The sequence below is a fragment of the Microcebus murinus genome, chromosome 27, assembly GCF_040939455.1.
Source record: "Microcebus murinus isolate Inina chromosome 27, M.murinus_Inina_mat1.0, whole genome shotgun sequence".
NCBI lineage: Eukaryota > Metazoa > Chordata > Mammalia > Primates > Cheirogaleidae > Microcebus > Microcebus murinus.
In genome coordinates this window covers 6,042,523-6,068,091 of record NC_134130.1, presented here as the reverse complement: position 1 = coordinate 6,068,091, position 25,569 = coordinate 6,042,523, and the positions used below count along the sequence as shown (strand labels likewise).

The window sequence follows — 25,569 nt, the reverse complement described above, 5'->3', positions numbered from 1 at the left end:
TCAGTGTGGCTTGGCCGCCTCCCAGCTGGGCTCTGTGTTCTTGGACCCCACAGGCTGGGGCGCGAGAGGTCTCGTCTGGGGTCGGCGGGCCAAGGCCGACCTCCACGCTGGGCCTGGCCGTCATGAGTCCGACAGCAAGGAGGACTGGCCGCCACCCCTCCCCCACCGTGTGGGTCCCAGGGCGCAGGTGGAGACTGGGGGACACCTGCCCTGCCTCTGACATCAGAATCGAGACAGAAACGGTGGCCAAAGGTGGGGCCTCGGACCGACAGAGACAGCGGGGGCGAAAGGCAGGGACATGGAGTCGCAGAGGTGTGGACAGGCCCACGCGGTCCCCCGGCCCCGCCCTCCCGAGAGGCCCGGCCCCCCGCGCCCACCCCCGTCTCAGCCTCCCAGTCTCTCCCGGGACCGTGGGTGGACCGTGGGGCCGAGGCCTACGGGGCAACCCCAGGCCGCCATCCTGAAATCATCTGGGGAGGTGGGGGCGTGGCAGGGACCCCAGAAGGTCCCTCGGCACTGGGCTGCCGGGCGGTCGGGGCCCAGGCCATCTCCCGGGCAGAACTGGCCGCCCAGCGTCCGCCCGGCACCGGCGTGGCCACAGGGGCCTGCGCTGTGTCGTGTGCCCGGGGTGGGGGCAGGCCAGGGGCAGCTTCGGGCCGTGATGGGGGCACATGAGCTCCTGGGGGCATGGGAGGGGGGCGTGTGCACTGGGGTGGGACAGGAAACAGAGCAAGGGTGAGGTGTGGAGGGGCTGGGGGGCCCTCTGAGGAGGTGACTGTGGACACGAGGCCTGCAGGTGGAGGGAGGGCGGACGGGTGGGGGGGGGCCCAGCCAGTGCAAAGGCCCTGAGGCCGGCAGGAGCAGGGCGTGGGGCTGCAGGGGCGCGGGTGAAGCTGGAGGGGCAGGGGGAGGCGTCGTTGGGGGGGAGAAGCGTGGAGGAGCCAGGCCTGGAGAGGGAAGCCGCCTGCCCGCCCGCCCCAGCCTGGCCGGGCTCCCTGCCCCCTCCGGCAGCCTGAGAAACCTGAGGCGGGCGGGCGCCGTGCCAGGGGGGGAGGGGCTGCCAGGCCCGCCCGCCCCGGCAGCTGCCAGCCCGTCCCGAGCCGCCGGCCCAGATGGTGCCCATCTGCTGACGCCACCGCCGCCATGGCCCGGCCTCCCGTTCCCGCCCCGCGCGGTGCCAACCGCCGGCCGTCCATGCCCGGATGGCGCCGCGGCAGGGCCCGGCCTGGACGCTTGCTCGCAGCTGCCGCAGGCGCTGCCCGGTGGGCGGGGGCGCCCTGGAGAGGGTGGCAGGAGAGGCTCGGGGAGAGGAGAGGCCCCCAGCCCCTCCTGGGTGGGATGGGGGGGCAACAACACCGACGGCAGTAACAGTAACGCCGGCACGTCTCGGCGCTCCCTGCGTGCCCAGCCCAGGGCCGGGCGCGTGTGGACTGCGCTGATCCTCCCGGCACTCCGCGGAGGGCTCCTGCCCTCCCACTTTCAGACAAGGCGGCAGAGGACCAGAGACGACGGCCGCTGGCCCGAGGTCACACAGCCCCTGAGAGGTGGAGCCAGAATGAGAAACGGAGTGAAACCTCTTACACAAAACAAACTAAAAATACCCTTTGAGGTTCTCTGATGGAAGCCACACCCTCCCGCCGGCCAGCCCCGGTGGCATGGTGACTGCAGGGGGACGGGAGGGGGGGGCCGTGCTCAAGCGCCTGCCGTGCCCAGGCCTGGCCCGGGGCTCCGCAGAGCGTGCTGGGGGGGGTGCTGGGGGGGGAGAAAGGGGCTCAGCTTGGGAGAGAGGCCCTCCATCTCCTCCGCCCTCAGAGACCCTCACCCCGGCCAGCAGCGGGCACGCGACGGTGGCCACTGTGTGCTGGACACAACTTGTGCCCGCGTGCGCTCCGGGCCCTGAGAGGTGCCCTCCCGTCCTGGGGCCTCGATTTGCCCATCTGTGGGATGGGGAGAACCAGAGCCGCACCCCTTGCCTTGAGGCTTGGCGGCAGTGGTCCCTGAAAAGCATACAGGAGGCACTCAATAAATGCTCATTCCTGCCCCAGATCCTCTCAGGAGGGAGGCGGGGAGGCCCCAGCCCTGCTCTGACACCCTGGGTGGCACCGGGGACCTAGGGCGGGCGGCTGTGACCGGACGCGGGATCGAGCGCCCTGTCCAGTGTCCGGGTGGCGGAGGGGCAGGGGGCTCCTGGCGCCGCCTGGCATTTTCCCCAGGGCGGGGCGGCCAGGTGACAGCGTCTGTCCGTGCAGGGAAGGTGGCTGCGCACAGCAGGTGGGGCCACGAGGGCTGACCGGGGAGTGGGCCGAGCGTCGGGCAGAGTCTGGGCACACTCTCTGGCCAGATGGCGTCCAGGTTCCCATCTCTGCGCGCGGGCATTGCCTGGCCTTTGGCAAGTGGCTTCGCTGCTCCAGGCCTCAGTTTCCTTTCTTACACAGTGGGAGTGACGGGGGTGTCCAGAGTCTAATCAGGGCAGGAACAGCAGGAGGACAGGGCCTGGTATACAGTCAGCACTCAAAAATGATGTGGTGGCTGGGCGCGGTGGCTCACACCTGTAATCCTGCGCTCTGGGAGGCCGAGGCAGGAGGATCGCTTGAGGCTGGGAGTTCAAGACCAGCCTGAGCAAGAGCGAGACCCCGTCTCTACTAAAAGTAGAAAAATTAGCCAGGCGAGGTGGTGGCACCTGTGGTCCCAGCTACTCGGGAGGCCGAGGCAGGAGGGTCGCTTGAGCCCAGGAGTTGGAGGTTGCAGTGAGCTGTGATGACGCCACGACACTGCAGCCTGGGCGACAGAGCGAGACCCTGTCTCTAAACAGATGTGTTGCCTCACTTGTGGCTGGGTCCCCTCACCCTGTCCCCGCGCGGCTGCGCGTCTACATGCGGGAATGCGGGCGTGGGGTGCTCTTGCGGCAGCCCCTGAGGGTGTCCTTGTCCCTGTGGGCGGGCCGGCCCTGCGAGGAGCCAGCAGAAGGGGCGGGCGTCCCCTTGCACCTGTGGCTGTCACCGCTGCGGTGGGGCCACAGTTGCCGCCCTGGCCCCGTGCCGGGACGCCGAGGGGAGGCTGAGGGCAGCTGGGGACATCTCTATGCCCCCCCAACCAGCTGCCAGGCCAGCCCCTCTCCCTCCAGCTGAGCGTGGGCAGGAAGTCGCAGATGGTCAGAGTTGGTGAGGGGACACTTGGGGACACTGCATGTCTGGGGGTGGGGCATTGCCCAGAGCTCCCCGGAGGAAGGTTCCTTCCGGCCGGCCGTTCCGGGGCAGCTTCCAGGGGTGGGGTGGGGACGGACAAAAGAGGGACCCGTGTCCCGGCGTGGCTCACCTGCAGGCGGCGATGTGAGTTTCCACGGGATGCGGGTTCTAGACCCGCCAGGGGCCACGTCCTACAATTCCCAAGGCCTGAGTTCTAGAATTTCTTCCGCCGGTGTCTGGATCAACCAAGTGGTTCTAGAATCGCCCTGGGTGGCTTCTGGAGCAGCCTGGTCCGGTAGCAATGGGATTCAAACTACATCTGTGACTTACGTTTTTTTTTTTCTTTTTTTTTTTCTGGTACCTGCACGTAAATGTGTCAATGTCCCGGAGAAATTAATTTTAGCAATCTATTTTATTTAACCCAGGGCATCCGAAATGTTGTCATTGCGACACCCAAGCAATGGGAAGGTAATTGAGATATTTTATACATGCGCATTGGTTACGTACCAAGTCTCTGAAACCTAGCGTCTGTCGTCCACTCCCATCTCGATTAGGAAAGGCCACGTGCCGAGCCAGTGGCTGCTACGATGGGCAGCGCAGCCCTAGAACCAGATCTGAGTTCTAGAAAATTCGGAGGCAGATCTGCAGTCTCCCAAGTCGGGTTCTTGACAATGGGAGGGCAGACTATTCTAGAACTCCCAAGCCAGTTGCTTGAGACTCCGAGGACTACGTTCTAGAAGGTCTCACTTTGGGCCTCTAAAAGATACGAACATGGAAGTTCTCCCCCTCTGGCCCGTGGACATTTGGAGCCGGGTCGCTCTCTGGGGAGGGCCGTCCTGGGCCCTGCGGGTGCTGAGCAGCGTCCCTGCCCCCACCCACCCCATCCCAGGAGCACGCCCCAGTTGTGACAACCACAGGTGTCCCCAGACATAGGCCGGTGTCCTCTGGGGGCAGAATCACTCCTGGTTGACAAAACCTCTGTGCTAAGGGAAGCTTAAGAATTCTGTTTTTTAACCACCAAAGAACCAGTTCTAGAATCCCCCAAGCTGGTTCTGTGACATGGAATTCATCAGCTGCATCTCTGCCCACGGAGGACCAGGAGTCGGAATTGCTTGAGTTGGGTTTTCCAGTGTCCAAAAGCGAGTTCCCGGTCTTTCTGCCCCGTCGGGTCTTTGCTTACGGAAGGCCACGCTCCAGAACCCACTTAATTGGGCTCTAGAACATCTTGGGGCATTCTTCACGGTGAGCTTTTGCAGCATCTGCAGACAGATCTCAAATCTTCCAAGTTGGGCGTCTTGAGAATATGAGATTCTAGAACTTGCTCTGGATTATCCAATCAATGTTTGTTTTCATCAATATCCAAGAAATCCTTAAGTATATTCTTGGTCATTGACAGCAGGTTCTAGATTTTTTTTTTTTTTTTTTTTGAGACAGAGTCTCGCTCTGTCGCCCAGGCTGCAGTGCCGTGGCGTCATCACAGCTCACTGCAGCCTCCAACTCCTGGGCTCAAGCCATCCTCCTGCCTCGGCCTCCCGAGTAGCTGGGACTACACGCACCACCATGCCCGGCTCATTTTCCTTACTTGTTGTAGAGACGGGGTCTCGCTCTTGCTCAGGCTGGTCTAGAACTCCTGAACTGAAGCGATCCTCCCGCCTTGGCCTCCCAGAGTGCTAGGATTACAGGCATCAGCCACTGCGCCCAGCCCAGGTTCTAGAATGTTTGAGGTGGAGTTCTTGCATGGCCAAGTGCACGTTCTATAGTTTCTCCAGCCAGGTTCTAGAATATCCGTGGGGAGAGTCTAGAATTCTCTGGCAAAGCTCAGACCAGTTGAGTAAGCCTCAGGCACCACTGGACTGAGCAGAATATTCCAGAAAAGATGCCGGGGCGGGGGGATGGGAGGAGGGAGGAGGAAGAGTGGGGTGTCTTGGAGGTTTTTCCGTACCGGTTGGGGCTGGATGGGGGCTCAAGGCTGGGGCGAGGTCTTCGGGCCCAGGGCGAGCAGCTCGTGGGGTCGCGTGGTGTGAGAACCTGGCACGGCGGGCCCAGAGCAAGAAGGAGACTTTGTTAGTTCCCGGGTGACGTCTGTTGTTTATTGCATGTGGGGACACGGGAGTCCCCGGCATAAGCAGTGTGCGTTTCCGGAAGGCTGTTACGGCCCCCGGCTGGTCTGGTCCCGCAGGTCTGCCTCTTCCCAGCCGTGCGATCTCGGGCCACCAGGACAGCGGGGCCACCCGGCCTGCAGCCCGCAGGGCTTCAGTTGAAGGCGGTGACTGTGATTGTCGGTCGTGTACCCAGTGGGAGGTGTGTGTTGGGGTGTCGGGTGCATTTTTGGGGGACCGCAGGTGTCTTACAGGCTTCCCAAGCGCCAGGCTCGTACGAGCCCTCTGTAGATGTTAGCAGCTACCATCGCTGCCTGCACTTAACAGATGGGGAAACTGAGGCCCAGAGAGGCAGAGTCAGGACTCGTGCCTGGGTCTGGGAGATCCAGGGCCAGTCCCCTTTCCCCCAGGGGAAGGGGCTATTTGGGGTATGTCAGGGACCTCTCCAGAATGTCGCAGGATCCTGCCTTTGGGGCTACAGGGCCTTGGTGCTGGCGGGTGGGCAGCAGGTTCAGCTGGATCAAGGAGCATCTTCGGGGGCTGCAGGCTGGCTGGGGTGTGGCCAGGCCTCCAGCCTCCACCTGGGCAGCCAGGCAGGTGAGAGATGCAGCCCAGGCCAGGTGTCTCTCTGTCTGCCCCTGTTTCTGGGCCCTCTGTCTCCCCTCCCACCACACCCCCGGCTTTGCAGGCCTTGCCAGTCTCCTCCCTGCCCCCCAGCCCACCCCGTGGGCTGCCCGGAGGTGGCAGCAGGCAGCTGAATGGGCCTCTTGTTCCTGGCCACACCCGCCCCTTGGGGTCACCCTGGGACATGCCCAGGCAGCAGTGCTGCCTTAAAGGGCCAGCGCCCAGAGAGAAGGGGAGGACAGGGGGCTGCCTCCACCCCCAAACCGCACCCCATCCCAGAGCTATGCCTGGGGGGCAGAGGGGAGCCTTATACTCAGACGCCCCAACCCCCGTGGTCTGAGGGGTGGACCCCGGGCCAGGGGAGGCTGCCAGGAGAAGGAGCCGTGATAGGGCTTGAGTGTGATCTTGGATAAATTCCTTCTTTTTCCTCTGCCTCAGTTTCCCGTCTAGATTAGGAGAAATGGTTCCCATCCCCCCCCAACCCCCGTGGGGTCCTGGGCAGACAGAATATTACCCTTCCCCAGGCCAGGATTTGGTACACAGTCAGCGCTCTCCTTGTACCTGCTGTGCAATGATAGAGCACCTACTGTTTCCCTGTGGCCTTCACCCGCCGTGTGGACTACTAATTACCTTCTCCTCTTCGTGCCTCAGTTTCCTCGCATGCGAACGAGGCGGTGGCTGTCCCTGCCTTACAGAGAGCTCTGCAAAGACTGAGTCGGGTAATAGAATTCAGAGGGCATTAGGGCAGGGCCTTAAGCCCCACCCAGTGCTGCCTCTGCTGTCCCATTTATTGAGCACCAGCTGCATGCCAGGCGCTGCTGACAAAGCCCAGTTTAACAGACGGGGGAGCTGGGAGGTTAAGGCGCAGGCCGATCCCCCACAGCCCAGATGTCGCCCCAATGTCATCCCTTCTTCCCTCTGCTCAGGGCTGTGCAGCTTCAGGCCGCTCACTTGCCCTCTCTGGGCCTCAGTTTCACCTTCCGAGCAATGGGAACAGCCCTGTCCATTCAGGGTAGAAACCTTTCACCTTCTCCTGCCTGGTGGGGAAGGGGGGACTGGCTCTGGGAATTTGGGGTGTCCCCCAGGCGGGCGTTGATCCGGGAGACCTCGAACCCCAACCCAGGCCGCTCTGGGCGGCCTTGGCGCTCCCGTGCCACAGGCCGCCACGGACAGCCCGGGACAGGCGGCTGCCGGACGGGCAAGCCTGGCCGCCGCCTTATGTAACCGGCTTGCGCAAGGCGGCCCTTACATAAGGAGGCGGCCAGCGCCCAGCTGGGGAGGGGGAGGCTCTTAAAGGGCCGGTGTCCCCCGCGGCTCCCCTTCGCGGGCCCTGGCGTGCACCCACAGGCCAGCCTCGTAAACCCCAGTGACTCGACCCAGTCCCTGCCCTCGCTGCGGCCACTATGATTACTGCCGTTGATGTTGTTTGTCGCGCTGCGTTCCTTCCCTGGCGTGGGCACGGCGCCCCTCTGCGCCTGGCCAGAGGTCTGGGCTGTGACGCTGCTGGCTCTGCCTGTCATACTTGGTGCCTCGTGCTCTCTCTGAGCCTCAGTTTCCCCATCTGGGCAAGGGGGGATGTCCGTGAGGGAGAGTGGTGAGGGATCGTGGGGTCTTGCCCCCCACCGTCTGGTCACTGTGTGACCTCAGGCAAGTGGCAGGCCCTGCTCTGGGCCTCAGTTTCCCCATCTGTAAAATAGCGCCGGCTTCCGGGGTTGCGGAGGGAGAATCCAGTCAAGACGCGTAGAGAGCCTAGGGCCGCACCGAGCACGCGCAGTGGAATTGCCTGGAAGCAGATGAGTATTTAGTAAGCGCCTACTGTGTGCCAGGCCCTGGGGACATCGCGGTGAACAAGACAGACTAAAAGCCCGCCCGGATGGAGCTCACGGTCCGGTGGGGCGGGGCGAGGAGGAATCAGTTATGTGAAGAACTGGGGGAAGGGGCTCCAGGCAGGGGCACGGCCCGTGCAAAGGCCCTGGGGCAGGACAGAGCCTGGCGTGTGGAGGCACAGTGAGGAGGCCCGTGTGGCTGGAGCAGAGTGAGGAGGGGGAGTGAGGGAGGAGGGGAAGGCGGGGAGGGGACGGGAGAGGTCGCGCAGGGCCTGGTGGGCTGCAGGGAGGACCTGGGCTTTGACCCTGAGGGAGGTGGGAGCCATGGAGGGCTGTGGGCAGAGGAGGGACGGGCCCTGAATCGGGTGCTCACAGGCGCCCTCTGGCTGCTGCGGGGAGGACAGGCTGGGGGGCGAGGGTGGGGGCCGTGCCCGCAATACTGGGGCCAGCCCGGCAGAGGCGGGGGAGGGACAATTCCAGGTTGGTTCCAACGGTGTGAGAATCCAGTGTGTGGTCACCTGGGTGGTGGTGCGTGTGTGAGGTCGTTGCCTGCGCCCCGCCCCTCGCCTCCCGCCCCCGCCCCGCCGTGCACCTGCCTGGGCACATGCAGGGCAGGAGCGAGGACAGGAGCGCAGGCCGCCCCGCACCCCCGGGAGGAGGATAGCGGGTGAGCTGGGATCTGGGCCCCGATGCCCGGGAAGGGCGCCGGGCTCCTGCCAGGTACCCGGCCGCACCTGGGGCCACCACCTGCCCCACCCTGTGCCTCAGTTTCCTCCTCTGTCAAATGGGGGTGACAATCTGCAACCACTGAGCGGGTCCGGTGAGCCCGCGGCACGCAGCAGGCGCCGATTGGGCGATGAGCACCAGCGAGGCGGAGGCTCGCGAGGGAGGCTCCAGAGGGAGGCTGTAGGCGCGGCGGGCGCAGGCCCGGGACGCTCGCCAAGAGGCCGCGGGCCGCTGACCCCTCCGAGCCGTGCCTGGTTTATGGCTGCGAGGTGGAAATCGCTGTACAGGGTCCCCGAGGCGCCTCGGCAAATCCCAGCACGGTGGGCGTCCCAGACCCATTGCACAGCTGGGGAAACTGAGGCCCGAGGAGAACCGGGGAGCTGGCCTGGAGTCACGCAGCCAACTGGGGCAAAGAAGGCCATGAGTGGGCACCCCGCGTGGCCCTGACCCCCGTGGGACGGGCTGGGGTGGACAGTCGCTGCCCCTGACGCCCACTGCTGGGCTCCGGCACGTCGATGGGGGCAGCAGGCCCGCGCGGCCGAGCCTCTGCACGGCCCCAGCTCCCGGCTGTGTGCCCCAGACCGATCCCCTAACCTCTCTGGGCCTCGCCTGCCCTCTGGAAACCTGTATTCAGCTCCTGGGATTGAATAAGCCCCCGGCGCATAGTAAGAATCCGGTAAGTGCAAGGCGGGATGGTGACGGTTGCCCCCACACCCTGTGCTGGCCTCTCACAAGGCCCTCCTGCGCCTGGCGAACTCCTACTCACACATCAAAGCCCCAGCACTAAATGTCTCCTCCTCCGAGAAGCCCTCCTGGGCGCCCTCCCCAGCACAGGTTCCTGTCCCCTCCCTGAGCTCCCCCTGCCGTGGGCTCCTCCCTGGACCTGGGAACCGGTGGGGGAGCTTCCCAAAGGACACGGGCCTTTTACGGATCCGGATCCGAGGAGGACTAGAGAGCCTCAGCCGGGCCGTTGCCGGGTGGCGTCCCACGCCGCTGCCCGCGCCTGTCGCCAGAGACCCCTCGTGTCACCCTCATGAACCTTCCAGAGCCATCCAGCCTCCCTGTGCACCTGTTCCGGCCCTTCCCACGGGCTCCCTCGCCCAGGCGCACTTATTCCCTCCCCCGCCCCCTCCTGTCCCCAGCGTCCTCTCTCCCTCCCGCTCTCCTCTCTTTCTGCAAAGATGCAGTGAGCACCTGCTGTATACCAGGCCCTATTCTAGGCGCCGGGGCCACGACAGTGACCGCCACAGACCAAACCTCTGCCCTGGCGGACGTGCCAGTCCCCTGGGGCAGATGAGCGATGGGGACGCAATCACTAACTTCCTCTGGGGACGTGAGGCAGAGGGCTGGGAGTGACTGAGTGCGGCCAGAGGCTGCCAGAGCGGAGGGCGCGGGGACCTGTCTGAGAAGGGGACAGTGGCGCTGAGGTCTGGGGAGATCGGGGGGTGGGGGGGAGAGAGACAGCAGTTAGCTGTCCAGACGGAGCACGGCCCGTGCAAAGGCCCTGGGGCAGGACGTGCCTGGCGTGTTGGAGGCTCAGCGAGGAGGCCCGTGTGGCTGGAGCAGAGTAAGGAGGGGAGAGAGGGAGGAGGGGACAGGGCGGGTCCTGCAGGGTCTCTGGTCCTGGTACTCGACTCTGAGTGCCCCTAATTTTCCAGCTATTCCTCAGATTTGTCTGACAAGCATTTATTTTGTGCTTGCTGTAAACTGGGCTCCATCGGGATAACCCTGATTATTCATGCAACAAGCATGTATTGGGTGCCTACTGTATGCCATCCTCTCCAGGAATAAACACACTTCTTTGTCTGTGAGCATCTATCGAGTGTCAGCTGTGTACAGGCATTTATTGAGCACTGACTGTGTGCAGGGCTCTAGGGAGAGACCCCGTAGGAAGGCCTGGAAAGGCAAAAAGCTTCCCCTCCCCCCTCCGGTTTCCAACCCCTCCCCACGTCCCAGGCAGCAGGTTGAACCTGGGGGGGGGGGGCTGGGCTCCCATGGCCTTGTCCGCTGACCGGCCGTGAGACCTGGGGCGAGCCCCTTCCCCTCCCTGAACCTCAGTTTCCCCCTCTGTAAAAGGGAACACTCAGAACTCAGTACCTACTTTCTGCAGCAAGGGAAACTGAGGCACAGAGAGAGGCTGAGAAGTGTCTGTACCCCTTCCCTCCCCTCCTCAGGCAAGACTAGGACGGAGACCCATTCTCCCGCCCCCACCCCCACCCCAGGCCCAGAGAGGGGCAGGGCTCGCCGGGAGCCACACAGCACAGGGGGCAGGACGCCGCCCGGGTGGCAGCCCTCCCCTCCACGCTGGGCCCGGCGGCCGAGGCCAGGCCGCACCAGGCGGGAGGGCGCCGGGCCGCCGCGTGGGTGCTGGCAGAGGGCGTCCTCGGGCGCTTCCGCCCGGCCCTGCCCGCGTGTGGCCACCAGGGCTTCCGGCGCGGCCGGCAAGCGGCGCGTGCGCGGGCGGCCGTGGCACATGTGGCTCCCGCCCGGCCGGCGGGCGGGGAGGCGGCGGGAGCCCGCGAGGCTGAGAAGCCAAGAATTCGCCGAGTGTAAACAGCGAGCTATTTTAGGGCCGCCCCCCCCCCCGGGCGTCGACACGTTTGACATTGGAGGCCGTGGGGGTGCCCGTGGGTATTTTTAACTTTGTTCCTCACATCCTCGGGGTGCCGAGCGCTGGCGGTGGGTGCCCGGCTGGCCGCGCCCTCCGGTTGGCACTCGCGGTTTAACCCCTTGGGGGCCGGGGCAGCCCGAGCGGGGCGGCGGGCTGGGCCGGGCCCTGTCCAGAGGCCACCCGCACCGCTGGCCCGCGCCCCCGCCGCCCCGGCCCGGACCGGCCGGCGCCCACCGCCCCTGCCGCCCGCCGCTCCTCCTGGGCGCACAAAATGGCCGCCAAGGCCCAGAGAAGCATCTGGAACAGCGGCCAGGGAGAGGCGAGAAAATGGCTGCCGGAGCGATGATGTCATGGGCTGGCGTGGCCTCCCGGGCGTCCCGTGTGGGGACGGGCCAGGCCCGTGGGCCTCCCGGTGGGCCCTGCGGCCTACGGGGCGCGCCCCAGGCCGGACGCCCCTCACCGGCCGCCCCGAAGCTGCTCCGGGTCCCCGACGTCGCCAGGGGCGGCCAGGCGGCACAGGCCCCGTGGCAACGGCCCAGCCGGGACGGCCGGGGACGGCGGCGGCCACGGGCTGACCTCGGGCCGCGCGGCCACGGGCGCCTGCCAGGGCCCGCAGCCAGGCGAGCAGGCGGGAGCCCGGCCGGTGGGAAGAAAAAGAAACTTTTCTTTGAAAGTGACTCCGCAGGTTGGCGCGGGCCCAGGCGGCCGCGCGGAGGGAGCTGGAAACTCTGGTGCAGACTCAGCCTCGCAGGAAGGACGGGGGAGGCCGGGGGCAGAGGCCGGCGTCCTGGAGGTCACCCGTCCACACCGCCGCCTCCCGGGCCCCACACGTCCCGTCCGGACTTCCCGTTCTGTCCCCGGGGGGCGGTGAGTGCCCCGACCGACGTCCGTGTGCGGCCCTGGACGTGGCCGGACACGCCCCGGAGAAGGGCCGGGTGTCCGACCCTGTGCACGACCAGGGCAGGGAGGCTCAGAGAGGGAAAGCGTTTTTGCTGAGGCCACACAGCACTGGCGAGGCGCACAGCTGGTTCTCTCCTTTGGGGCCTTGGGGACATAGACAGCCCGGGGCGGACGAGGTGATCCCTGGAGAGGCCAGGATGTGTCCCCCGTTTCTGGAAGCCCAGGGTAATTTTGCTTCCCGTCCTCCTGCCGGGCGACCGGGAGGTGCACCTCCAGCCCGCCCGCGGCCCGCACGCCGCGCCCCGACCCGACCGCTGGTCCTCCTCGGGACGGGGGAGGGGACCCGGGTGTGAGCTCCGTGCAGCGGAGATCTGCGGCTGATTGGGTCACTGCCGTGTCCCCAGCGCCCGGGACGGGGCCTGGCACACAGCAGGTGCTCAGGACGTGTCGGATGCGAGTGTCGCGGTCTCTCCTGATGCTTCAGTTCGCACACACGGGCACGGATGGGGCTGTGCGCGGGGACTCTGCGGCACGCTTCGCAGGACGGCCCGGGGAGGCGAAATCCCAAACCTCCACGCTTTATGCGCGGACGGTGCGCGGGGCTGTGCGCGGGGAGAGCCATTTGAACAGAGGCTCGAATCCAGCCGGGGCGGGAGCCAGGCAGGCACCCGCGGGAGGGCGACCCGGGCAGGGCCCGGCCCGTGCGAAGGCCCTGGGGCAGGCCGGGCCTGGCGTGTCGGAGGCGCAGGGAGGAGGCCCGTGTGGCTGGCGCGGGTGGGGGGGGAGGGCGGGCGGAGGCGAGGCGCGGAGGGGCCGGGGCGGCCGTGCACTTTCATGTGTTTATGAACCGAGGTTGGGGTCAGGGGATGAGGATCGGACGCGGCTTGGACGCACGGCCGGGGCAGGTGTTGCCGGAAGATGTGGGGGCCGGGCTGGTTTCCCGAGAGCGACGGGCGCGGAGGTGGCCGTGGCCGGCGTCACTCGCGTGTCGTAGCCGGCTGGCGTCTGAGCGCGGCCGGGGACTCCAGGGCCTGGCTTTGGCTCTCGCTCCCCGGCCGGGCCGGGAGGAGGTGGACGTGGCAGGCGGCAGCGCCAGCGACATTTGGAAGCCGGGATGGCTGGGAAATGAACGGCCGAGCTCGGCGCGGCAGCCGGGGGTCCCGGGGTCCCCAGGGCCTCGGCTGGGGACCCAGCGGAACTCCGGGCTCCCCGACGGCCCGCCGGGCTTGGAAGACGCATGGCCGCGGCCCTGGCAGGTCCCCCCTCCTGCGTCCGGGAGAGAAACGGAACGCCACCGCGCTGTCCTCCCCCAGGCCACCGTCCTGGACGGGCGCTGTGCGCGGCCTGGGCCCCACGTCCCCACGGGCTCCCCGGAGGCCGCGAGTTGCTCGGCAGCCCGGGGATCAGAGAGATGGTCGGTGGCAGCACGACACATAGAACGCAGAACTCGCCACCGTCCCCGCTGTTAGCGCTCGGCCGCTCTGAGCACGTGCACGGCCCTGCGGCCGTCACCACCCTCTGTTTCCAGAACTTTGTCGTCTTCCCAAACTGCAGCTCTGTCCCCGTGAAACACTCACTCCCCGCCCCTCCCCAGCCCCTGGCGACCACGAGTCCACGTCCTGTCTCTGTGGCCCTGCCTGTCCTGGACGTCTCGTATAATCGGAGTCTCACTGTGTGTCCTTCTGTGTCTGGCGTCTCTCACTGAGCACGAGGACCACGCGTGTGTCCTCGCTGCTGCCGACGATCACCCGAGTTGCGTCCATGGCGCGGCCGTTTGAGCACGTGTGTCTGTGTGTTTGCGTCCCGATGTCCGTCTGCGCCGCCGCCGCGTCCCAGTGCTCTGGGTGGCGCCCGAGTGGCGCTGCGGGGCCTCGCGGAGAGCTCTGTCCAGCCTCTGCAGGAAGCGCCAGGCCGGTCCGTGGTGGCCGGAGACTTCTAGACACAAATGGCCGGAGCGGCGTCACTCGCCCCGCACTGCGGACGAAGCCGCTCGTGCCGCCGTCCCGCCTTCCCCGCCCGCTCGCCGGCCGCACGGGGAGCCCTGCCCCAGGCCCTTTGCACGTGCCGCGCCACCCGCCCGGACGCCTCACCCAGCCCTGCCCCGCGGCCGGGCTCTCCCCCGTTCCGGAAGCCTCTGCAGAGAGGTTCCGCCTGACCCCTCTGTCCAAAGTCACCCAACGCCGAGCTCCGTCCCTGTCCCTTCTCCCTGTTCTGCCACCGGGGTGGGACTCAGAGCCGGGCGGAATTATCTCGGGCTGCGTTTCCAGCCTGTGCCCGCCCGCCTGGCGTGTGCCGTGTGTCCGCGCTGGCGAGCGGCAGGGCGTCCTCGGGCATCTGCCCGCCCGCGAGGGCTGGGGGCGCTCGGACCTCCCGGTCACCCACGGCCGGAGCTTCAGCCAGCGGGCTGGAGGGGCTGTCCTGGGCAGAGCGGGTGGCACTCCCGGCGGAAGGGCGGGCCGGAGGCCACAGCGTGCCTTTGTCATGCACTGGGCGGACCGATGTGGGCTCGCGGCCAGGGACAGGAAGGGACACTCTGTCTGTCCCCTGTCATGGACCCAGCTCACACTGCTGTCACCGGGCATGGGGTGTTTGCTTGAGCAAAGGCTACGGGGACAGGGACGTTCCTGGCTGAGCACGAAGGTCCCACGGACCTGGGGAGTCCAGAGAACTGGCACCTGGCCAGATGAGGGTGTCCCTTCAAATGCAGCCGCTATCAAGGACCAGGGTTTCGCTTATACTAGCATGTGTGTGGTTGTCCATGCTACATGCAGGGTGCTCAGAGATCCTGTGTTTGTCTCTGAGAAGGAAATGGTCGAGGAACATCCTGAATGCGGGAAGAGAATGTGCCATGTATGTGTCTGAGGGAAGAACACCAAGCATGGCCCGTGCAAAGGCCCTGGGGCAGGACCGGGCCTGGCATGTTGGAGGCTCAGTGAGGAGGCCCATGTGGCTGGAGCAGAATGAGGAATGGGAGAGAGGGAGGAGGGGAGGGCAGGTCCTGCGGGGGCTGTGGGTGTAGGAAGGACTTGGGCTTTCACCAGGAGGAAGGTGGGAGCCATGGAGGGCTGTGGGCAGAGGAGGGACAACGTTCATTTAACTCCTAACTTTGGCAAAATGCCACCATCAGAACAGTATTTACCCCAAATCTGCGGCAAGCCCTTCCCCTCCCTGAGCTTCTCCGAGCAGAGCAACAACAGACCCCCCAGGAAATGACCGAAAACGCCCACTTCATAGATGGAAAAAACTGAGGCTCCAGGGGGAAAGTGACTAGTCCGGAGCCACACGGCCAGGTCGTGCCAGCAACGGGCCTCCGTCCAACCCGGGTTTGGGGGCATGGCCCTCATTTTTATACGACGCTCCAAGATCAGACAAGTATGGCGCCCACCACCCCTTCTTTGAAATCCTCAGTTTCCTTTTAAAGGCTCTGAGAAGTCCTGCAATTGTCTTGAGAAATCCTCAGCGATGCCCAAACTTTCTGACCGCGGCACCCTGCACGTGGGTGGAGCCTGTGAGCACCCGGGCACCGGAGGCCGCCGTGGCACCCCGAGGCACAGCCACCGAAAGCCCCCGGCACGGCTGCTGAGAGCGGGAACTTCGGGTCACCGGCAACTCGGTCCCGCTTGAGCTCTCACACGGGAAGAGCTGTTCGGGCTTTCTCGTGCAGTCAAGAAGATATTTTGGCCAGGACCATGTTGAGAGCCTGCCCTGCGCTCGGGCTGCAGGAAACGACGTGTTCGAGGGGGTGACCCCGCCAGGTCAGGAGGAAACAAGCACCAACAGGCAAACTGCTTTAAACCCTGCGGTGGATGTTATACAAGATACAAAAAAAAGAGGTTTGTTTGTGTGTTTTTGAGAGAGATGCACACAAAACTGGGCTGATGCATGCCACATCCCTTCCTGTGTGGCCTTGAGTAACTTACTTACCGTCTCTGGGCAGCCCGGGGGTTGGAAGCCCCAGCCGAGGCCTGTTACAAAGCGTTAGACGGCGCGACACCAAGGACATAGCCCGGCATCTGGGGCTCGGGAAGCCGCCTGTACCTGCCGCTGCTAGTGTCGCTGTTGTTTCGTTTTGGTTTTGAGACAGAGTCTCGCTCTGTCGCCCAGGCTGGAGTGCCGTGGCGCGATCACAGCTCACTGCAGCCTCCAACTCCTGGGCTCAAGCGATCCTCCTGCCTCAGCCTCCGGAGAAGCTGGGACCACAGGTGCCACCACTACACCCGGCTCATTTTAATTTTAAAATTTTTTTGTAGAGATGGGGTCTCACTGTGTTGCCCAAGCTGGTCTCCAACTCCTAGCCTCGAGTGATCCTCCTGCCTCGGCCTCCCCCGATGCTGGGAGTATAGGCGCTTACCACCGCGGCCAGCTAACTTTTAGAAACTTCCTGAGCTAGGTAGACACGACTCTGAATTTGACGCCAGCTTTGGGACGTGGACTCTCTGCCCGGGGCCTTGGCTTACCAGCCTCACAAATTGAGCCGATTTAACCAGTCTGTTCAGCCGACGGAAGGGCCATTTTCGGGCTGGATGGCTACAGAGGTGGGACGAGGAGGAGGAGGAGGGGGAGGAATCATTTGTGCCTTTGTTTTCTTCTCTTATTTTTCACGGAAATAGCCAGAGCAGTGCGGCGCAGGCGGACTGTCCCTGATGGTGGCCGCGTGCCGCCCTGCGAGATCCGGCCGCCACCAGCCGCGCGTGGCTCCCGAGCTCTTGAAATGTGGCTCGCCACGGACGAGGCCGGAACGTTCATTTTATTTCCGTTTACCCGATCGAGATGGTCGCGTGTGGCTGAGACTCGGGGACCTTTCAGGCGCCGAGGGGTGGCTGGCTCGCCCACGCGTGCACGAGAGATACCCCGGGTTTTAAGGGAGATTAAAGACGGGGCGGGGACCAGAGGCGGGGGGAGGGGAGCGGGCCGCGGGGACACGGGGGGGGGGGGTGGTTAGCAGGTGCAAAATTATTTTATTTTTATTTTATTTTTTTGAGACGGAGTCTCGCTTTGTCGCCCAAGCTAGAGTGAGTGCTGTGGCGTCAGCCTGGCTCACAGCAACCTCAGACTCCTGGGCTCAAGCGATCCTCCTGCCTCAGCCTCCCGAGTAGCTGGACTACAGGCATGCGCCACCATGCCCGGCTAATTTTTTTTCTCTATATATTAGTTGGCCAATTAATTTCTTTCTATTTATAGTAGAGACGGGGTCTTGCTCTTGCTCAGGCTGGTTTCGAACTCCTGACCTCGAGCAATCCGCCCGCCTCGGCCTCCCAGAGTGCTAGGATTACAGGCGTGAGCCACCGCGCCCGGCCGCAAAATTTTTTTTAAACATGAGACGGCAGAATAAAAAGGAAGGACAGGCCATGGCGTGGATGGCCCTTGAGGACATCGCACTCCCTGACATAAGCCACACACAGAAGGACACGTCCCGTGTGGTTCCACTCCCAGGAGGTCCCTGGAGGCGTCGGATCCACAGGGACAGGAAGTAGGGTGGTGGGTGCCGGGGGCTGGGGCAGGGGGGTGGGGAGTGAGTGTTTTGGGGGACAGAGCATCAGTTTGGGAAGGTGAGAACATTCTGGAAGTGAATGGTGGTGACAGCTGCACAGTGCTGTGAATGTGCTTCATGCTGCTGAGCTTTGAGCTTAAACATGGTAAAATTGGTGAATTTTATGTTATATATATTTAACCACAATACAAACTACATTAAAAATTAAAATGTGATGACATATAGTTCAAGCATCATATTCTTTAAAAACTACACTTATTTAAAAAAAAAAAAAGCAGAAACAAAACACAACTCCCAGGGCCACAGGAAAAGAAGAAAAGTTCGTCAGCCCAGCAGGGACATCTGCAGAAGCCCACGCCTGGCGTCCCCCGCGTGGCGACGGCTCCCCCTGAGGCCGGCAGCAGGGCGGGGACTGTCACCGCGTCCACCCAGCGTTGTTCTGGATCCCGGGCAGCGCCGTACGGCAGGAAAAGAAATCAAAGGCTTGTAGATTGGGAAGGAAGAAATGAAACTGTCCCTATTTGCAAGTGATACCATGGCCATTCTGAAAAACCCAAGGAATCTACCAAAAAAAAAAAAAAATCAATGCACAAAAATCAGCCCCACTTCTCCTTGCTCGCAGTGGACAATGAGAACCCGAAATGGGAACCTGTCACTCACAGTCCCTCTCCAAACCCACCGTGGAGTGAAAGTGCATTTGTCGACAGCCGCTTTGCACTTGCTACTGGCTGACTTGGTGGCCCCCGGGAAACCCTGCGGGGTGGGTTTTATCATCATCTGCCCATTTGACAGATGAGGAAACGGAGGCTGGCGTGGCTGGCAGAGCCCAGGGTCGTCGATCTTAACCGACAGCAGGGTGACAGCACAGAAGACAGTGACAATAGTGATTGTCATCAAAGAACAATTAAAGAAGGTCGCCCTCCGCTGGGGAAGGGCTTGCTGCGTGCGGGCGGCCGTCTGGGCACCCTCTCCCGCCCACTTCCCCCGGGCCTCGTGGACGGCCTCCCGGGGAGGTGACGTGTCCGAGGTCCCCTGCCCAGCCTGCCCGATTCCAGAGTGGCACTTGCTAGGTGTTCAAGAGACGTCCCCGCTTCCCGGGGCCCCGGCCGGGCGCCAGCCGGGCACTGCTGGCTGCCGAGGCCCCGCGCGGCCCAGCCAGGCCTGGCCGGGTGGCTCGGGCGCGAACGCACAGCTGGAGGCCGAGCCGGGCACGGTCCCCTTGGCCACCGCCCAGTGTGTCCAGCCCAGTCGGCCACCCGGGGCGGCCCTGCCAGAGGAGGGGCTTCCCTCGTTGCCTCCTGCGTTTCCTGGTTGGGAAACTGAGGCACGAGGCCCTGCTTCCGTGCTGATGACAGCATCTTGGTCTTGGCAGCTGGTGGTGGGTGTGTTCAAACCCCTAGCACGGTGACAAGCAGCTGGCCCCTGGCTTGGGAAGTGACATTGTTTTTATTTTTGCACAACAACCTCGAGGGCGGCTTCCACCATCGACCCGTTTTACGGATGAGGAAACTGAGGCCTTCTGAGGAAAAGCGGCCTGCCTGGGCCTGGAAGAGGCCCTCAGAGTCGGGACCTGAACTCAGGCTTGGGGCGGGGCGTCTGAGCGCAGGACAGACACAGGACACAGTAGCCCTGGTGACAAAGCACACGGAGTGGCCTGCGGAGGGGATGTTTGTTGTCATTCTGACACTCAGTCTTCCTTGTCTATAAAATGGTTGCGATAACAATGCCAGGTTTGCGGTTGTCTTAAGGATTTAAGGGAACTTATCAAATGGGAAAGAAAACACAGGTCACAGGTGTGGTAATTAACACTCTTAATAACAACAATGTGACAGATGCTACTATGTGTCAATATGCCCCCAAGTGCTTCAAAAGTATCTCTTTGTTTGTTTGTTTTCTGAGACAGAGCCTTGCTCTATCCCCCAGACTGGAGTGCAGTGAGGTCACCATAGCTCACTGCAGCCTCCAACTCCTGGCCTCAAGCGATCCTCCTGCCTCAGCCTCCCGAGTAGCAGGGACTACAGGGGCGACCACCACGCCCAGCTAATTTTTCTATTTTTAGTCGAGACAGAGGTCTTGCTCTTGCTCAGGCTGGTCTTGAACTCCTGACCTCAAGCGTGAGCCACCACGCCCGGCCTCCTTGCTACCTCTTGGCAATCCCATGAGGCCTGGGCGGTGCTCGTGGCCACTCGGAAGAGGAGAACCGGCGGCGCAGAACAGCCGTGCAACCGGCCTGGGCTCACACAGCAATTGCTTGGTGGCTTTGGGGTCTGGCCGGTGGGAGGGGCCTGGTTCTCTTCCTTCGGCCTCCGATGGTGACTGTCACCACCCTCATCTTTGACCTGGGGGGCAGATGAGAGGGCTGCCTGGCTGGGCTTGCCCCCCGTCCCCCCCCAGCTCCAGTCCGGCTGCAGGGTCAGGGCTGCGGCAGGGGTGGCCCGCCCGGTCCCCCCGCCAGGCTTCAGCGAGAGAGCGCTGAGCTCAGCGTCTGTCTGCGTCTCCGCCTGCCAAGGAGCGATTATTTTTAGATAAGATGGAGGGGGGCGCTGGGGCGGAGGAGCCCCCAGCCAAGGCGGGAGGCGGGGTGCAGGTACGGCAGTCAGAGAGGGCCACCCTCAGCCTGTCTCTGGGGACCCCGAATGGCAACCTGAGACCAAGGGCCGGGCACACGGGACTGCAGGGCAGAGGCTGAGACCAGAGCCCCCAAAAGCCCCAGGACTCACCTCTCTGGCCTCAGTTTCCCCGTCTGTAAAACGAGTGTCATGATAGATCCCACCGCACAGGGCTAAGGCAGGAGTCCAGGCGTTGTTATGATTTTCCACATGAGGCTCAGAGAGGGCAAGTGACTTGCCCAGGGCCACACAGCAAGAAAGTGGCAGTGTCGGGATTTGAACCCGGGTCTGTCAAGACTCCACGTGTGCCGGCTCCTACGTGCACCTGAGCCGGCCCTGCCGACGGGGACGGCCACGCTCCAGCACGGGGACCCGCGCCACGGCCTGAGCGGGTGTCTGCAGGGCGCCTGGGCAGGCGCCTCCTGCGGCCGGGGCCCTGCCGGGCGTCAGCGCCTCTCCTTCTCGTTGCAGACGCGGAGCAGAGCGGCAGCCCCCGGGCGGGGATGGGCGCGGACCAGGAGGACAGCAAGCCCATCACGCTGGGTGAGTGCCCGTCTCCCGTGCAGGCGCCTTGCTGAGCGCGGCCTGCGAGCCCTGCGGCCGGAGCCTCGCCGATGCTGCTCCCGCTCCGTTTGCGGATGGGTAGACTGAGGCTTAGGCAGCCAGGGGCTGGGAGCCTGTGAGTGTCGGGCTCCCCAGGGGACCCCCAAGGGCTCTGCAGTGCCTGGGATGTCAGAGTCCCTTCTGCGTTGGGGGCGGGGAGTGGGGCATTTGCCTGGGGCAGAGCCCTGGGGAGGAGGGAGGATTCAGCCGCCATCATCATCATCATCATCATCCACCTAGACCAGTGGGGACCCCCCACCCCGTCTCTGGCTCCCACCTTTGCCCTCTGCCATCTGTCCTTGTTGCAGCCAGGGGGCGCCTGTGAGCACCTGAGTCAGGGCCTGTCCCTCCTGTACCCACAGTCCTCCATGGCTCCCACCTCCCTCCGAATCAAAGCCCAAGTCCTCCCTGAGGCCCTCAAGGCCCTGCATGACCTGCCTGTCCCCTCCCTGCCCTCCTCTCCTCCCTCTCTCCCCCTCCTTACTCTGCTCCAGCCACACGGGCCTCCTCGCTGAGCCTCCAACACGCCAGGCACGTCCTGCCCCAGGGCCTTTGCACGGGCTGTGCTCCGTCTGGACAGCTAACTGCCGTCTCTCTCCCCCCATCTCCCCAGACCTCAGCGCCACTGTCCCCTTCTCAGACAGGTCCCCGCGCCCTCCCCTCTGGCAGCCTCTGGCCGCACTCAGTCACTCCCAGCCCTCTGCCTCACATCCCCAGAGGAAGTTAGTGATTGCGTCCCCATCGCTCATCTGCCCCAGGGGACCGGCACCTCCGCCAGGGCAGAGGTTTGGTCTGTGGCGGTCACTGTCCTGGCCCCGGCGCCTAGAATAGGGCCTGGTATACAGCAGGTGCTCACTGCATCTTTGCAGCAAGAGAGGAGAGCGGGAGGGAGAGAGGACGCGCTGGGGACAGGAGGGGGAGGGAAAGCGAGTGGGCGCCCCCGCCCCCACTGGCAGGGCCAGGACAGCCGAGCAGCCGCCGGGTGGCTGCAGGAGGCTCGCGGGCGGCCCCTCCTCGCTGGCCCTGGTGACGTCTGTTCTGCTGTCCGAGCCCGCCCGCCCCCCTGCGCGATTCCGGCTTTCCCTCCCAGCCAGATGTGAGGGCGGCGGGCGGGGCGCTTGGGTGTCTGGCGAGGAAAGCGCGTCCCCGCCAGGGAGTCCCCGCAGCAGGACAGGGCGGCGCTGCACAAACAGGAAGCCCCGGCGGGGGCAGGGCCGCGCTGACACCAGCTGGCCGGCTGGGTCAGCAGGAAACGGCTGCGGCCACTTCCCCCGGACACTCGGGGACCACTGCCCCGTCCCCCAGCCCGGGCTGCCGTGCCCTGGGCCTCCCAGCTCAGGGCCGGGCACGGGGTCGTCGCTCAGTGAACGGCACAGCCATTGCAGCAGGGAGCCCAGGGGTCCCGGGACTGACGGGACACTCGGTCTGGGGACAGGGCCAGGAGCTCCCTGCGGCCCGTGCTGCCCCCTGGGGCCCGGGAGAGGAACTGGCCCCTGCCACCCAGAGCTGGCCGCCACCTGTCCGTCCCACCTCCCCTCTGACCACGCTCCGGCTCCTGCAGCGTGCCCGGTGCGTCTCAACCCCAGGGCCTTTGCACAGGCCATTCCCACCGCAGGGAACACTGGCCAGCATTCACAGGGCTGTCGCCAAGGCCCTGCTCTTGGCGCTTTGCAAATTTTAACAAGTTTATTTCTCTGATCTGCCCGCCCACCTTGAGGTCTTGGAATAAAATAGCTGCCCTCCCACCTGGCCCACCCCCTACCCCGCCTCCCCGGCTGGCTCCACACCCCTGCTGCTTCCCATTGTCTGACACACCTCACATTTGACTTAGTTTTTATTTATTTTTTGAGAAGGAGTCTCGCTCTGTCACCCAGGCTGGAGTGCAGTGGCATCATCACAGCTCACTGCAGCCTCCAACTCCTGGGCTCAAGTGATCCTCCTGCCTCAGCCTCCTGAGTAGCTGGGACTATAGGCACCACCACGTCTGGATAATTTTTCTATTTTTAGTAGAGAAGGGGTCTTGCTGTGTTGCCCAGGCTGGTCTCAGAGTCCTAGGCTCAAGAGATCTCCCTACCTCGGCCTCCCAGAATGCTGGGACTACAGGTTGGAGCCACCATACCTGGCCTTGCCTTAGTTTTTATTTTTAAAAAATTGGTGGTAAAATATGTACAACGTAAAGTGTATTATTTTAACCATTTTTGAGTATACAAGCCAATGGCATTAAGTACAGTCACAGAGCTGTGCAGCCATCACCTCTAATTCCAGAACATTCTGATCACTCCAGAGAGAAGCCCCGTCCCCATCAGCAGTCACCCTCATTACCCCCACCCAGGCCCCGGCACCCACGAACCCACGTCCCGTCTCTGGATCTGCCTGTCCTGGGCGTTTCATGTAAACGGAGTCTCACACTGTGTGTCCTCCTGTGTCTGGCGTCTCTCACTGAGCATGACGTCCTCAAGGTCCCTCCACGCTGTGGCCTGTGTCGGAGCCTCGTCCTTTTTCGTGGCTGAGTGACGCTCCACGTGTGGATGGGCCACGCTGTGTGTCCGCTCATCTGTTGACGGGCACTGGGGCTGTGTCCCAGTTGGGGCTGTTGCTGCTACAGACACCCGTGGACAGGTGTGTTTTTCACTCGTGAATCTCGTGTGGTCTCTGTCGCCCACGCTGGGCCGTGAGTCCCAGGAGAGCAGCCACTGCCGTCCGGCTCACTCCCCGCCGTGCGGGTGCCCAGCGCAGGTGCTCAGACACGCCCACTGACTGAATGGATCCCTCCTGCAAGGGCCTCTGGGGCTGGGACAGGCCTGTCCCCAAGCTGGCTGAGGTTGCCCAAGGCTCCTGCCCTCTCTGGACCAACTTCAGTTTTTAAATCCATGAATTGGGTTCAAACCACTCGGGTTCAGGGAGGAGGGTCCCTCCTTTGATGTTAGGCAGGAGAGGTTCTGGGGCCACGGGGCAGGGGGGGTGCCTGCCGCCTCTGGGCCGCCCCGTCCAACCCCTGGTTCTGAGCCGCTGCTGGGCGCCAAGCTCTGATCTGTGCACTGGGGACACTGCAGGGTCTGGGCAGACACGCCCCTGCCCACATGGAGCTTCCACCCTGGGGAGTGTCGCCAAGGGTGGCGGTGATGCAAAGCCAGCCCACTCCTAGGGAGCTGGATTCGGATCTCACGACCACCCAGACGGGTTTGTGGTCTCCGTTTTTGAGATTAGAGAACACCGAGACTCAGGGACGGGGAGTGACTTGCCCAAGATCACCACCGAAGGGATGACACAGCCACCATTTGAACCTGGGTCCGGCCCCCGCTCTCCACTCTGGAGGGCAGCCTGCCCCAGAGCGGGCCCGAGGAAGGCCAGGCGGCGGTGTGGAGGCCCAGGCTGGACCTGGGCTGCCATGGGCCTCCCTGGAGAAGGGGGTGGCGCGGCTGGCCGTCCCCTCGCTGCAGGGCCAGCCCTGGGGTGCAGAGAAGGGACACAGAACCGGCTCGGCCCACCGCCCGCTGACCTGGCCCTCTCCCTGTTGCAGACACGACCGAGTTCCAGGAGAGCTTTGTCACCTCCGGCGTGTTCAGTGTCACTGAGCTCATCCAAGTGTCCCGGAGTGAGTGTCCCCATCAGCAGCCCTGAGCTGGGACCCAGGGAGGGGAGGGGCTTCAGAGGAAGAAGGAGCCCACCACCCTCACCCTACGCCCCCTTGTCCTCTCCAGACACCCCGTGTCATCAAGCCAGGGTTCCCGAGAAGGGAGGTGGCCAGGCTCTTCGCAGAGCCCAAGGTCAGGGTGACATGCCACCTCCCCAGGAAACAGGATCCAGATGTTGGGTGGAGGCTGCTAAAGAACCTCACACCCCAGCATCCCTCCTTCCTGGGGCCTCCGCCACCCCACCTCAGAGGGCCCACCCCTCCTGTCTCCCTGCCTGCCCTGGGGACTTGCTGGGGTCCCAACACACTCCCCTGACAGCCCCGTTTTGGTCCCACCCCAGGGAGTTCTGGGCAGTGTCCTGCCTAACCCTGACGGGCACCCTCCCCGTCCAGATCTGGCCTCCAGCTCTGGCTACGCCTCCACCTCACAGTGCAGACTTGGCCTCTCTCCACGGCCTTGGTCTTCTGATTCCTAGAATAAGGCCGGTTCCAGCCATATTGGGAACTAGTTTGGGAAGAAGTCCCCGGTGGACTGCCACGATGGCTCTCCCCACCCCTCTAGGGCACACCACCGCCCTGGGCCCTGCTCCCTTCCTCATTCTCCTTTCTTGCCCTCTGCAGCACCTGTGGTGACTGGAACAGGACCCAACTTCTCCCTGGGGGAGCTGCAGGGACACTTGGCGTACGACCTGAATCCAGCCAGCACCGGCATGAGAAGAACACTACCCAGCACCTCCTCCAGCGGGTATGTGCTCAGGTCCCAATCTCTGGGCGTGTCACAACCCCACCCACCACCCCTTCCATCTCTGGCCTCAGCTGGCTCATGACTTTCCCTGGGATACCTGTTTACACATGTCACCTGGCCTGGGGAACTCCTACTCATCCTCCAAAACCCTGCCCCCAAAAGCCCTGACATCCCACCTTGGGACCCCCTGAGCATGCAGGCACAGGTTCTTGCTGAGAGATGCGCGGTGACAGTGAGCTGGTCACATTGTGTGTACCTCAGTTTCCCCATCCATAAAATGGGGTTCATAATCCCCCTAGATTGTCGTATTACAGTGGGCCGTGATTACCCAAGCTGCCCGGGTTTTGGTCTCCACCCTGCTAGCTTGGCATATGACCTCCGCTGAGCCCCTCCCCGCACCTGGCTCCGGGTGTCCCATCCAAGCCAGGGGCAGGTTGGAACAGGTGCAAACCGAGAACAGACTGAACCTCTGCGGCTCCCGTGAGGTCTCGCGATAGCACCTCCCTCGCCCCTCCC

General features: G+C 63.9%; 1 protein-coding gene across 4 annotated transcripts in view; it reads left to right on the top strand.

The window, feature by feature from the left end:
* The window catches only part of NFIC (nuclear factor I C), a 58,736-nt gene that overhangs the window by 16,397 nt on the left and 16,770 nt on the right, over nucleotides 1-25,569 (top strand). For all 4 annotated transcript variants that reach the window (XM_075998229.1, XM_075998231.1, XM_075998230.1 and 1 more), the window contains exons 3-5: nucleotides 20,543-20,614; nucleotides 24,195-24,269; nucleotides 24,930-25,053. In XM_075998229.1, coding sequence (XP_075854344.1) covers nucleotides 20,543-20,614; nucleotides 24,195-24,269; nucleotides 24,930-25,053 — 271 coding nt within the window. The remainder of the gene's footprint in view (nucleotides 1-20,542; nucleotides 20,615-24,194; nucleotides 24,270-24,929; nucleotides 25,054-25,569) is intronic.